This window comes from Colletotrichum abscissum (assembly GCF_030869225.1).
Source record: "Colletotrichum abscissum strain IMI 504890 chromosome Unknown Scaffold_13.1, whole genome shotgun sequence".
Lineage (NCBI taxonomy): Eukaryota > Fungi > Ascomycota > Sordariomycetes > Glomerellales > Glomerellaceae > Colletotrichum > Colletotrichum abscissum.
Genome location: NW_026850021.1, coordinates 260,368 through 272,621, shown reverse-complemented (window position 1 = coordinate 272,621; position 12,254 = coordinate 260,368). Strand labels below are relative to the sequence as shown.

General features: G+C 49.4%; 5 protein-coding genes across 5 annotated transcripts; 4 read left to right on the top strand and 1 right to left on the bottom strand.

Moving 5' to 3' along the window:
- Window positions 1–333: 333 nt before the first annotated feature.
- CABS01_06254 (taurine catabolism dioxygenase TauD) lies at window positions 334–1,512 on the bottom strand (the record flags this gene model as incomplete). The annotated part of the gene is made up of 1 exon (XM_060539620.1): window positions 334–1,512. The coding sequence occupies one exon, from the start codon at window positions 1,510–1,512 to the stop codon at window positions 334–336; it is 1,179 nt and encodes a 392-aa protein (XP_060404157.1).
- A 968-nt stretch (window positions 1,513–2,480) lies between these two features.
- CABS01_06253 lies at window positions 2,481–3,884 on the top strand (the record flags this gene model as incomplete). The annotated part of the gene is made up of 1 exon (XM_060539619.1): window positions 2,481–3,884. One exon carries the CDS (start codon window positions 2,481–2,483, stop codon window positions 3,882–3,884), a length of 1,404 nt encoding a protein of 467 aa, XP_060404156.1.
- A 1,625-nt stretch (window positions 3,885–5,509) lies between these two features.
- On the top strand, window positions 5,510–5,929 carry CABS01_06252 (fungal hydrophobin; the record flags this gene model as incomplete). The annotated part of the gene is made up of 3 exons (XM_060539618.1): window positions 5,510–5,681; window positions 5,741–5,826; window positions 5,888–5,929. 3 exons carry the CDS (start codon window positions 5,510–5,512, stop codon window positions 5,927–5,929), a joined length of 300 nt encoding a protein of 99 aa, XP_060404155.1.
- A 1,220-nt stretch (window positions 5,930–7,149) lies between these two features.
- On the top strand, window positions 7,150–9,046 carry CABS01_06251 (CFEM domain-containing protein; the record flags this gene model as incomplete). The annotated part of the gene is made up of 6 exons (XM_060539617.1): window positions 7,150–7,374; window positions 7,735–7,771; window positions 7,836–7,903; window positions 7,971–8,353; window positions 8,415–8,482; window positions 8,529–9,046. 6 exons carry the CDS (start codon window positions 7,150–7,152, stop codon window positions 9,044–9,046), a joined length of 1,299 nt encoding a protein of 432 aa, XP_060404154.1.
- Window positions 9,047–10,627: 1,581 nt separating this feature from the next.
- CABS01_06250 (cytochrome P450 oxidoreductase) lies at window positions 10,628–12,193 on the top strand (the record flags this gene model as incomplete). The annotated part of the gene is made up of 1 exon (XM_060539616.1): window positions 10,628–12,193. The coding sequence occupies one exon, from the start codon at window positions 10,628–10,630 to the stop codon at window positions 12,191–12,193; it is 1,566 nt and encodes a 521-aa protein (XP_060404153.1).
- Between the last annotated feature and the right edge of the window lie 61 nt (window positions 12,194–12,254).

Here is a 12,254-nt window from a genome sequence, read left to right as displayed (position 1 = left end):
GAATGATTGGGATATCAGTCGACTCCCTCAGTTCCAATCAAAATTTCACACCTGGTTTAAGCTCGAGGAGACTAGTCTGACAGTAGTAGCCCCTTAGACTGCACGAAAATCTGGGCCATGGCCCAAATTGCCAACCACCTCTGACAGCCTCAACAGCACATTTGGGTTCAGTTCGTTCATGTTTTGTTGAAGAAAGCAATGTGGTCATCAGTCGAAATATAATCATAGTCACCCCATCTTCTTCTTTTCTTCAAAGAGTCTCCGTTGACTTAAGCGTGAAGACAAGTCAAGTGTGTCGCCTCTTGTCAAGATACCCATCCAATTTCAACATCGTCAACCGTCCAAGGCCTGAACGACCTGGGCCCAGTCGCCGTCACCATATGCTCCAGGCACACTGTCTCCATCAAATAGACTAGCTAGCACCACACGATCCGATTGTTCGCCTTCCCAAGGCTGTCTGCCGTGCTGAGCAATAACGTTGTCGAAGACGAGAACGTCGCCCTGTTGCCACTTGTGGAGTACTCGGATCTCATCTGTGATCTTCGCCAAGTGTTCTAGATACCTGTCTGGGATTGGCGTGCCGTCGCCGTAGAGCTGTTTGGTGACTTCCTTTCTGGCCCCTTGTCCGCCTTGAGAGTTCTTCCAGTAGGCGGCTAATCCGGTGAAGAGCGTCGGAAGTCCCGTGCCTGGCTGGGTACGAATCGCGGGTAGCCTATGCGTCAGGATCACGCCGTCGTCTATCCATTCCCACGTCGTATGCTGGCCTCTTCCATATCTAGCAATCTGTGCCTCGATCTTCTCGCGCTTCATGGTCGCACTGTCACCGTCCAAGAAGTTTTTTCCAAAAGCTTGCGCTAGGGTTGAGCCTCCTGTGTATTGCTGGTCGAACTTATAGGTCACTCTGCTAAGAATTCCCTTCTCCGTCAGTGCCTGGATGAACTCCGGGATTTCATCCTTGGCTCGTTGAAAGAGCTCCAGTGATGAAGAAATGGGGGTCTCGCCCCCTTTTGCGGGCGCCTTGTGGTTATAGAAGAAAACGTATTCGGGCGCATGCGGGACCTGGGGTGACTCATTGTGGTTGTAGATGAGAACTTCTTTTGGGCTTTCGTTCGCAGGTGCCACGTTTGGTGCCAACAACGGTCTGTCGACTACAATGCCAATGATTTCGTGTGGTTTGTACCCGAAAGCGTGTGCGAACTTGCTGAAATCCTCGGCGCCATGGATTGGCAAACCTCTGAACAAAAGCACCCCGTGAATGGCGAGTTTCTTGGTGAGTTCGCCCTTCGTCTGAAGAGATTCTACAGCATGGACGACCTCATGCAACTGAACATCTTTGTGCTGACCAGAAGGCCTCAATGCCAGTGGTTTCACAGTGCCAGTGGGATGGGGCTCGCCCAGAAGTCGTTGATTTGTCTGGGGTAAATCTTGAAATTGTTCAAATACGATGGAGGGATTGAGTTGATTGGTTGATTTATGGCCTTCGGTAACATTCGATATGAGTGAAGTCGTCATTGTGATTGCGTGCCTTGCGGCAACTGTAGCAGGAAGTATTCGCTTCGATGCCGATGATCGCAATCTGGGACAACGTGCAGGTACTGGATGTAGGATGGGTTTGATGGAAGCGCCCGCGACGTCAGATTGGTTGAACGGGAACTTATATACCTATCCGAGGAAGTTGTAGCATGTGCTTTGATGCGTTCGAAGCTAAAATCACGTTATTTTGGGCTTCATGCCAATTGGCGAGAGTCGCATCGATATCTCTACCCCGGTTATCAATACCCGCGTCCTCCGATAGGATTGGTTCATTGCACCTCAGTTGAGGTTGAATGTATCAAGGCCCAAACACATGCTTAACTTCGCTCTTCGTTATGGACTCAGGGTTCATACATGCTTGAAACGATATCGCGATATTCCGAGTGCCGTATTCTAAGCAAGAGAGAACGCAAATTCTTTTGTATGATGGATACATGCGATCCTGTTGCTAGCTCCATGTTGCTAGCATTTAGGCAACTCATCGACGGCGAATGGGCTACACGCCGGCTCTTCCATAATTATATGATCTACGACGAACAAGTCTTCCCAACGGATAAACATTCGTATTGACTGCTTCCGACCGCCCCTGATGCGGGGTCTGCGTTACCATTCGTAAGGCTCAAGAGATTGGTTCAGGACTGTCGATTGGTGCGACGTTGGGACGAAAATTGAGCACGTAATTCGTGACCCTGCAAGCAAATCTCATGCAGTGGGAATTTTACAGAGGCGGATTTGAGGTCTATCTCAAGTCCCTAAGTGAAGTAAATAGTTGCCTGAGGAGGTTCCGATTTTACACCAGCCCATAAAGGTTGGCCCTCCAGCAACTGCAACCATCAAGGTCTTCGAAGAGGGGGTCTTGTCTCGCTGCCGTCAAACCTTTTCAATTCATCATCAAGCATATTCGAGTCAAAATTCGACCATCGTACCAGTCAGCAACTTAGCCAGTCATGTCTATCGAGGTGGCCGACCTTCGCCAGCCAGAAATCGAGCCCGGCAACCAGCCGCTGCCTCCGTCGCAACCCATATCGTTTCTCAGGAGCACTCTCTTTCAGATACTCATCGTTGGTCTCTGTGCTTTCTGTGCACCGGGAATATGGAGTGCTATGAATGGACTCGGCGTCGGCGGTTCACAAAGTCCAGATCTGGTCAACGCAGCGAATGCTCTCCTTTACGCCTTTATGACGTTGACTTGCTTCGCTGGCCCGTTCCTTACCAACCTGATTGGATTCCGCTGGACTTTGGCAGTTGGTGCTCTTGGGTATCCCCTCTATGCAGCCGGCCTTTACGTCAACAATCGGACAGGTGGAACATGGCTCGTCTACTTCGGCTCGGTTGCCTGCGGCATAAGTGCTGGATTCTTCTACAGTGTCGAGGGAGCGATTGCCACGGGATATCCTGAAAACCACAAGCGAGGCCGTTACGTCGCGACGTGGTTCACCTTCCGCAACTTTGGCATGATTATTGGTGGCGCCATCTCGCTAGCGCTCAACCACAAGGTTAATCAGAAGGGCAAGGTTGGATACGAGCTGTACCTTGCCTTCATCGGCATACAATGTCTCGGTTTCTTCCTGGGTCTCTTCTTATCCAACCCCGACAAGGTCATACGGGATGACGGAAGTCGCATCGAAGCGCCGACAGGGATTCATTGGCGGACAGAGCTCCTCGAGATGTGGAAGCTAGTCAGAAGCCGTTCAATTCTTCTATTGACACCTCTATTCTGGTACTTTGGCTGGATTCAAGCATACCCTGGCACCTACCTTGCAACATACTTCAGCGTGCGCTCGAGAGCGCTGGGTGGTTTCGTTGCAGCTATCGTAAGCACTTTCTCGACATGGCTCGGAGGATCACTTGTGGATCTCCCGTGGTCCAAGAATCGCCAGACACGAGCTCTAGCAACATATTCGCTGATAGTCTGTCTCAACACTGCAACCTGGATATGGGCTGTCATCATCCAAAATGAGTATCGATTCACGCTCCCTGTCCTGGATTGGGCCTTTCAGAGCGAGTTCGGACGCGGATTTGGGCTCTATATGCTGGAAAGAGCGTCTCTTGGCATGATTGAGAACTTCATCTACTGGGCAATCGGAAATCTGTCGGACTCGCCCGGCGACCAGATTCGGTATAGCTCTTTGCTTCGTGGCATCGAGACGGCAGCGGTAGCAGTGGGTTTCGGGATCCAAGCCGTTCCAACCCCCCTTATTGCTACAGCAAGCATCAACTGCGGTCTTTGGTTCATCGCTCTACCATTCAGTTACTTTGCCACTCTGCAAGTTGTGAAAAAATTCGAAGAGCAGGACCGGATGCAAGACCGGATGCACGAGGTGGCGGAAATTGTGGGACACAAAGCCTAGGCCATGATCCACAGGTCTCAGTTGCCTGTCAACTTCTTGGAATATGTTGTAAAAGCATGACGATTAATGATCAGACGGAAAAGGACCAGATGGCCATGGTCTGCAGATATCGCAGTGGTTTCCGCTTTAGCTCTCTCTATGTTACATCACCTGGTTCATTTGTGCGTTGCCTAGAAAATCTTTGCGCTGCAAATTTGGGTCTTGATCATTGATTCGGTAGCATTGGGAATATTATTGTTGCATTTAGGTTCTAGGTTGCTGCAGGCCTCTACCCGCGTCGTCCACAACCCATGTAAAGCACCGTTTACTAGGACTGAACGCTTAACCCATGCATAGTAGTGTGACTGATCATGCGTGAACAACCGGTGTGGATCTTCAAATTTCAATGTCGAACATGCAGGACTTCTTTCCACGGAAATGATTGATGAATCAGGATGGGTAATTGCCAACACATCTCTGAACTTTTGGCTTAATTTGCACATATCTCATACCTTGGGCATTTTCTTTATGGAAAGGGAGTGGTGGTATCCAAGGGGAACCCAGATTCAGAGCTCATCGCATCAGTTCGTAGTCTTATGCAACGTGAAAGTGGCTTACAGCAGCAGCAGCAAAGTCCCAAAGCGCAGGTTTAATTACAATGATAATACGTCTTGAAAGATACTCAACATTCCTAGTAAGTTCTTCAAAGCAACGGGCCCAGCCTTATGCACATTAGCATACCCGTTGCACAAATGGTTAGTTACTTTAGCTGCATATACCTACCTTCCTGCTCTACTATACTTCGCCTGCGGAAAGACTCTCCTGATTCACTAAACAAGGTACGAGGCAGTAGACAGCGCTGATCATCTGCAGGCATGCCTGTACTTGCAGCGCCACAATTGTGATTTATTCCCAGTCGAAGGCTGGGCTGAGAATCGCCTCTTCCCCTGATTCGCTTTTAGTCGAGCTGAGGGCGGGGAATGTTGCATTTGACAGGCGGGAGCGGCTGTAGGCGAATTTCCATTATCATCCCGGACCAGACCAACGCCTTCACACCACCCGGATTCAGACGAACTGCATCCCCGAACAACATCATGAAGTTGGACATTACTTTTTTCGGGAATTTTGCAGAATTCCTTATCACTTCTCACGTTTTTACCCGCACGGGAGCAGCCGCTCCCGTCTTATGTAGCTCGTGTTAGGTGGATTTACCTACACCTCAGTTTCTCGGACTAAAAGTGGACAGCCAAGCCAATATTGCCAAGCATACACAAGTCGTTGGCAATGAGTTCTTCTTACCGAATTGCCGAAAGCTTCACGAACCCCATCGTGTGCCTTTGGTCCGGCGATGACTGGGAAATGGTGTCAATGGTGAGGTGAAGTTATGCCGCAGGACTTTGCACAAACAGTGACATGGTGGCGGAAATGCAAGAGGACCATTTATCAAGTTGATCTGTTTAGTCGTATGAGCAGTGACGGCGGCAATTGGACTCAGATATATAATGTCTGCAGTTGCCAGGCTTCTCAATCAATATCTAGTCATCATAATTAACCATCTCTTCTATCTCCTACTCAAAGCAACCTGCAGCTCCCAGCTCTTCTTCGGTCACTCAAGACTCTCACTCAATCATCGTATCTCTTTCAAAATGCAGTTCACTACCGCTCTCGTTTCGATCTTGGCCACTGCCGTCATCGCCATTCCTACCGGCAACACTGGCGGCGGCTCTGCTCCCTATGTTGCTTGCTCTGGTCTCTACAGCAGCCTTCAGTGCTGTGCCACCGATGTTCTGGGAGCTGCTGATCTTGACTGTCATTCTCGTAAGTCAGAACTAATCAGAGAGAGGTGAAGTGAACGATGCTAATAGCTCCGACAACAGCTACGAACGTGCCGACTTCGGCCAGCAATTTCAGAAGCATCTGTGCCAATGTTGGTCAGCGTGCCCGCTGCTGTGTCATTTCCGTTGTGAGTAGTATAAATCGAAGATCAACGTCTATTTCTCGTTTTCTAACAATTATTACTACAGCTCGGCCAGGCTGTCCTTTGCCAGACTCCCGTTGGTGTTTAGATTGGTGTTCAGAGGTAGAGACCAAGAGAATTATCAAAGCACGATGATCTGTCAACACATTTCGGAAACTTTTACACCTCTTCTTCCCCCGCAATATATATAGTTAGATGGCGTGTTGTGCCGGGATCGACGGAGGGGAATACTTGGCTCTGAGGCTGCAAGCTCAAGAGCGTTATGCTAGCTTTTATACAGAAGGTTCAGTCATTACCGTGTAGCCGCTCAGAGGGCTTGCTCGAAGTCATCATTCGAATTGTTGTGACGTTATGCATGGCTTCTTTTGTCGCTGTCCTCTGCAACGTAGCTAAAAGTGAGTCAGCCACGGGTTTCAGGTAGAAGGGTAAACAAGAACGCAAACATGTCACTGAAGCAATTGTATGACGGTACTAACTTGGTCAAAACCAAATACATCTCGCTGCTGCACTACTTCTAGCTACGCACGCGTTGCAATCTAGAAAGTCTAGAATTCCTCGTCTTGCCATCTTGCCATCAAGTTGTCGCTAAGGTGGAAGAGTTACAGAGGGAAAAAAGAATCACGCTATTGTGCCCATTCGCCCTGCAACTTGTGCAATTTCTAGCTAGAAAGATCAACACGCAGAACAGCGACTGTTTTGCTGCATCTACATTAGAACGATATGGGTTGACCTTGGTTGTGTTGCCAAGAGTCATCTGATTGATGCTTGTAGAAACGTTGAACTCTTATTTCTCCTTTCTTAGTATATTTTCTGCCCTGCGGAGAAGCCTGTCTGTCCCCTGAAGCACGCATTCGACAGCACGCTGGCCCCTGTGCTATGGCGTGCTAGTCCCAACTTTGCCCACTACTGAAATTCAAAGTGATCCGACACTCAGCTAAGATGGCACCGGCTGAACTATAAGTGCACATCGGACATGATTGATTGGCGCAAGAGCCTGATCCAGACTGAGCCGTTGCACTCTGAATCTCAATAGAGCTTAGATTGACCAAATGTCAACAATGAAATGGGGTAGCCCTGATTCAAGCACCGCCGTAAATAGAGAAGCAACGTCATGTGGAATCTCAGGGCGAACATGGGGGAATCTTCTTCGAAGAAAAGATCTTTCAAATACGGATCGGCCCAGTTACGCTCCTGTGTACGTCTGCAACTATCAACGTCTCTATCGAAAGACGTTGCGACCAATGTGCTTGGTTTGTCGCCAATCCCTAGTCTTGTCGAAGTTGTCGTTGGCCGGACTTACCGAGATGAATGATGGACTCAACTCTAGTGTCAAGTGCCATACCCCAGGGCTTGGGTATCGAGAGCCTTCTGCCGGAATGCGCGGTAAGTTCCCTGATCGTCACGCCAAAGTCGCGAGTCTTCATGCGACTACTAATGCTATGCCGCTTTTCAGAGTCATTGCGTCTCGACAATAATCGCATCAGCGACGAGTGCACAAGCCGCCATCAAATTTCTTTGCGCAGAGCAACAACTGTACGGAATAATCGGTTGCAGCTATCAAAACTGCTCTGTCGTCGATGGACTAAGTATGTGCCTCTCCGCCTTCGACGCCTTTAACAGGATTCATATTGATGAATGCAGAGAGCCAAAGAATCATATTCGACATTTGTGGACTTCCCAATCGAGATAGAGGTCCCTCAGCCACTGCGAGTGCCGTAGCAGGGGCTATTGTGGCTGTATTCAGTGTTGGTGTCCGCATGTACTCCCAACTCTCACGGTTGGATTATATAATTGGACTGGATGACTATGCCCTGATTTTCTCAATGGTATGTTTCTCTATGACGACAAAATGTCGACTTGACCTGTACCTTGACTAAAGTAAAATTGGTCTAGTTGATGTCAGTACCTATGAGCGTGGTTGTTGTGTTCAGTAAGCCGTCCTCAGCCATACACGGAGGAAAGAATCCTGGAATGGAATCTAACCCGTGTTGCAGCGGTTCAAAATGGCCTCGGAAAAGACATCTGGACACTCACACCGGAGCAAATCAACGAGTTCTTCAAAGTAAGTGCAATGGCAGACAATGAGGTTCGCAAAAAGAGAAGAGTCCAAGCTTACCCGACTCGGCAAGCTGTTCTACATCGGAGAGCACTTTTACGCATTCACCGTCATGTTTGCGAAGACCAATTTCCTGTTCTTCTACTTGCGCCTATTTTCCGATGAAAAGTTTAGGCGCTTGACTTGGGGTGTCATATGGGCATGCGTCATATCAGCCGTTTCATTCCTAGTTGCGACTTCGGTTCAGTGCTGGCCCATCAGCTACACCTGGACTAAGTGGGATGGAGAACACCAAGGCCGTTGCCACGATATTAATGTTCAGACTTGGGCCCATGCATCGGTCAATATTGCTCTTGATGTTATTGTAGTAGCGATGCCCATTTCTCAAATCGTCAGGCTCAACTGGCGATGGAGACAGAAGGTTGGGGCCGGTATGATGTTCGCTGTAGCATTGTTGTGAGTTGTGCCCTGCGGAACCCGGAAATGTGGGATTGATAAGAGCTAATATACGTTGTAGGATCACCTTTGTCTCCATTCTGAGACTCAGCTCTATCAAAGATTTCATGAAGACTTCGAATCCGACATGTGAGTTGGTTGTTTTGTTGCAAACGCGAGTACTGACGCTTACTAGGGGACATTGTGCCAATCTCTAACTGGTCATTCGTCGAGTTAAACGGCTTCATCTTCTGCTCTTGCATGCCTGCCTTTAGAGACTATTTCCGTCGTCTATTTTTACGACGGAGACGAACAGTTCAACATTTAAACTCCATATTTGGTGCTAGGCCGAGAATGAGGACTTTTGGGGATAGTGTCTTGCGACCGAGCGATCGGTTGCACGAACTAATTTCTGTTGACAACGACAACGGTGAGCCTGATCATTCTCTTCGGGATATAAGCCATGTGGATCTGGGAATCGGACACCATTCAACCGGTGTTTTGCCCGCCGTAAAGGATGAACGCGATACTAAAGCACTAGCTGCAAATCACTCAAGTCGGGATGGTGATAATAGGCCACCGGACGAGCAGCCCGAAGAAGTGGATCTTGGTGACTTGAAGCATTTGGCACCGTGGGTCTCTGAAGGAACACGTAAACAAAATGGCGGATGCTCAGATGCTCAATTCCCGAGGAGGAGTGAGAGTCCCCGATGAAGTACTCACAACCATCAAGGCTGGGATAATTGGTAAAAGAGGAAACAAAAGGCAGATCAGTGTTGTGGAGGAGTTGTAGTCATCGTTTTGCTGAGTTCGTAACACTCTCTAAGCGAAGGTGTTCCGGGAATTGGCAATAACCAGAATAATCAAGGTACCTATAAGAATGCAGCGGATAAGTATCATGTGTGGAATTGGAACAGTTGTTCCTCTAGGAAGTTAGAGGTCTCGTCAGTATGGCTTTCGGCAACCCTGACAAGACAAATGGTGATGGGAATAAGTTTAGAAGCTCGACTTCATGATGAGAAAGATGAAGACTGTTTTGAAAGGAGATGACTCTCACTCAGTATGGAAGAGTTGGTGATCATATCTTAGGTTAGGGGAGGCAAATCATTATTGACCGGTACTCAAGCCGGTGAGACAAAACTACAAAAGTCGGCGAAAGGTCCCGAAATAGGATCTTGTGTCGGAAATCGTAACTATAACAAACCTGAATTGAGTGGAAAGGCCCGTGTTAGAAAGGCGAGTACTCGATGGGTCAGCATCACGCTATTCAGGTGCAATAAAACAACAAGGATTAGGCCAATGCCACTCCAACGGGTGACAAGTCTTTTCGGAAAGAAATCAATTGTGGCTTTTCAGTAGTCATCTGATAGCGAATGAGAAAAGGCCAATAACGCGTGGGTATCGATGGACTCGTGAAGGATTTTATTGGATTTGTCTTCTCCAGTTGGCGTATCTGAGCTGATAGCAAAAACGTAAAGAGCCCTTCGATTGCAAGTGGCTAGTTGGACATCGGGGGGAGGGGGTGAAAACAAGCTACCTCCCGTCATCAAGTACCTGTACTTAGGGATTAAAAATCGAGGTCTCCAAGGTAAGTTGTCGTCGGGCTTTCATCCAAACCTTCCCGGCGCTTGTGTAACTATCCATGTGGGCGGGACATCGAGTTTGGAAACACGCGGCGCGATGCATGACTGCCGACTTGCCTAGACTGGAACTGGGCTTGCCTATCTGAAGTCAAATAGGCAAGTCGCGCGATCTACTGCGGCTGACAAGTTTCCTTTCCTGAACAAACGCCACGCCTGAACGTGGGGTATTCTCCAAATAGGCAACTTCCAATCCGAGACGTCTTGGATAGGAAAGTTGGGTCCGATCAACTCGATCTTGGCATGCGGGGAGTGCGTGAGACTAGAGATGGTCAACGTCGCCATGTGCCGTGAGCATTGATCTGGACCCATCAGAAGACGCCAATTTCGTCTGACAGGGACCCCTTGGGTGACGAAATAGGCAATTTGTCGTCCTCTTGCTTTTGTCCGCCTGCACTAGAGGCGCCTGAAGAGCATGAGAATGACTGTTGTGATGTCTCCAAAGCTGGCACTCCGCGGGATACATATCCCGTTGCGTTTGTGTTTGATCTTGAAGTCAGCTGATTGCACTGGACAGAATGACTATTTCAAAGCTCGCTATCACAAGTGAGATGCCGTGCTGATGTGCTAGCTAGCGTCGGAATCGAAGTATCAAACTCCTTACACCAGACCTCTGCAAACAAGCCTTCCAAGCCAGCTGAGATAGGACCTCATCATGTACGCAATTGTACTTCCCTTGGCAGCTTTGCTGAGCGTCTTATTCTACTTCATCGTCTATCCCTTGATCGAATACTTCCGAGACCCCAAAAGACTTCGTCGATTTCCGGCTTTCAAGCCCTTAGCCGGCGTGACCAATCTAGTTTTCATGCGCGAAGCTGCACTCGGCTTCCGATCCAAGACTCTCTATGAGAAGCACAAGAAACATCCGGTGCTTCGGACAGGGCCCAACTCGCTTTCGTACGGTACCATTGATGCAATCAAGGACATCTACGGGCACGGAACCAAGTGTCTCAAGGGCGAGTTCTACGAGACGTTGGCTGGAACTCACTTCCACCTAGCCGACGTAGTCGATAAGGCAGACCACGCCCGGAAACGCAAGGTTCTGTCGGCGGCATACGCATTGAAGAACCTCGAGAACTGGGAACACAAAGTGGCTGACAAGACTGAACGCTTCATCGTCGGTTGCGACAAGGCCTGTACCCAACCTCTGAAGGGGGTCCTTCGTCCAGACGCGGCCGATCTTACTTTCGATTACCGAGCGTGGACGAACTACTTCACTCTCGACGCTATCGCTGATATAGGTCTGTCTGAGAAACTGGGATTTCTAGACCAGGGTCATGATCTCGTGCGCGCCGAGCGCATGGACGGATCCATTCACGAGGTGAATTACAGAGCCTGCCTGCATTCCACTGCCGTCGCCCAGTCCATCACCGTTTGGGCTGGTGATTGGTACAAGTTCAATCATCGTCTGACGTCTCTGATCTCGCCAACTTTTCGTCGATGGTGGAACCTGAACAAGGGATGGGATGGCATCGTCTACCACCGCGCAACCCAACGACTGAAACGCTACCAGGCTGGTGAAAAGTTGGAAGATTTCTTCCAGGCTTTGATGGAGGATAAAAACGGAACCCCTAATGGGCTCGACTGGGGCGAGATTGTCGCAGAGGTGTCCATCATGATGAATGCCGGCTCAGACACAACAGCCATCGCCATGAACAACGTCATGTACTGGCTATTGAAGAATCCCAGATGCATGGAAAAGTTGCGCGAGGAAATTGATGCCGTTCTGGACCCTGAAGAGGTGGTTGCGCCCTACGACAAGGTCAAGCACTTGCCGTACCTCAGGGCGTGTCTCGACGAGTCTCTCCGGATAGTGCCGCCAACGACCTTTGGTCTTCCGCGACGAACGCCGCCTGAGGGGGCGTATGTTCTTGGAGATTTCATCCCTGGAGGTACGACGGTTTCCATCTCGGCTTACATCGTCCACAGAGATCCCAAGATCTTCCCGGAACCCGAGTCCTACATCCCGGAGCGCTGGCTCGGTGACAAGGGCAAGGAACTGCAACCGTACTTTGTCAGTTTCAGTGCCGGCGCACGAGGATGCATCGGACGGAATATCAGTTACCTGGAGCAGACGGTTTTGTTGGCGAGTGTCTTGCACAGATATAACTTCGCCTTGCCCTTCCCCGCGTGGGAACCGGAGAGGCGGGAGGCCATGAACCTGATGCCGAGTCCAATGCCTTTGAAGGTTTGGCGCAGGGAGTCAAAGCAGGAAGAATAATCACATGTAGTCACCAATGTAAACACGTAATTAGGTAGACGGAGCAAGGCTTGCAAAGAGT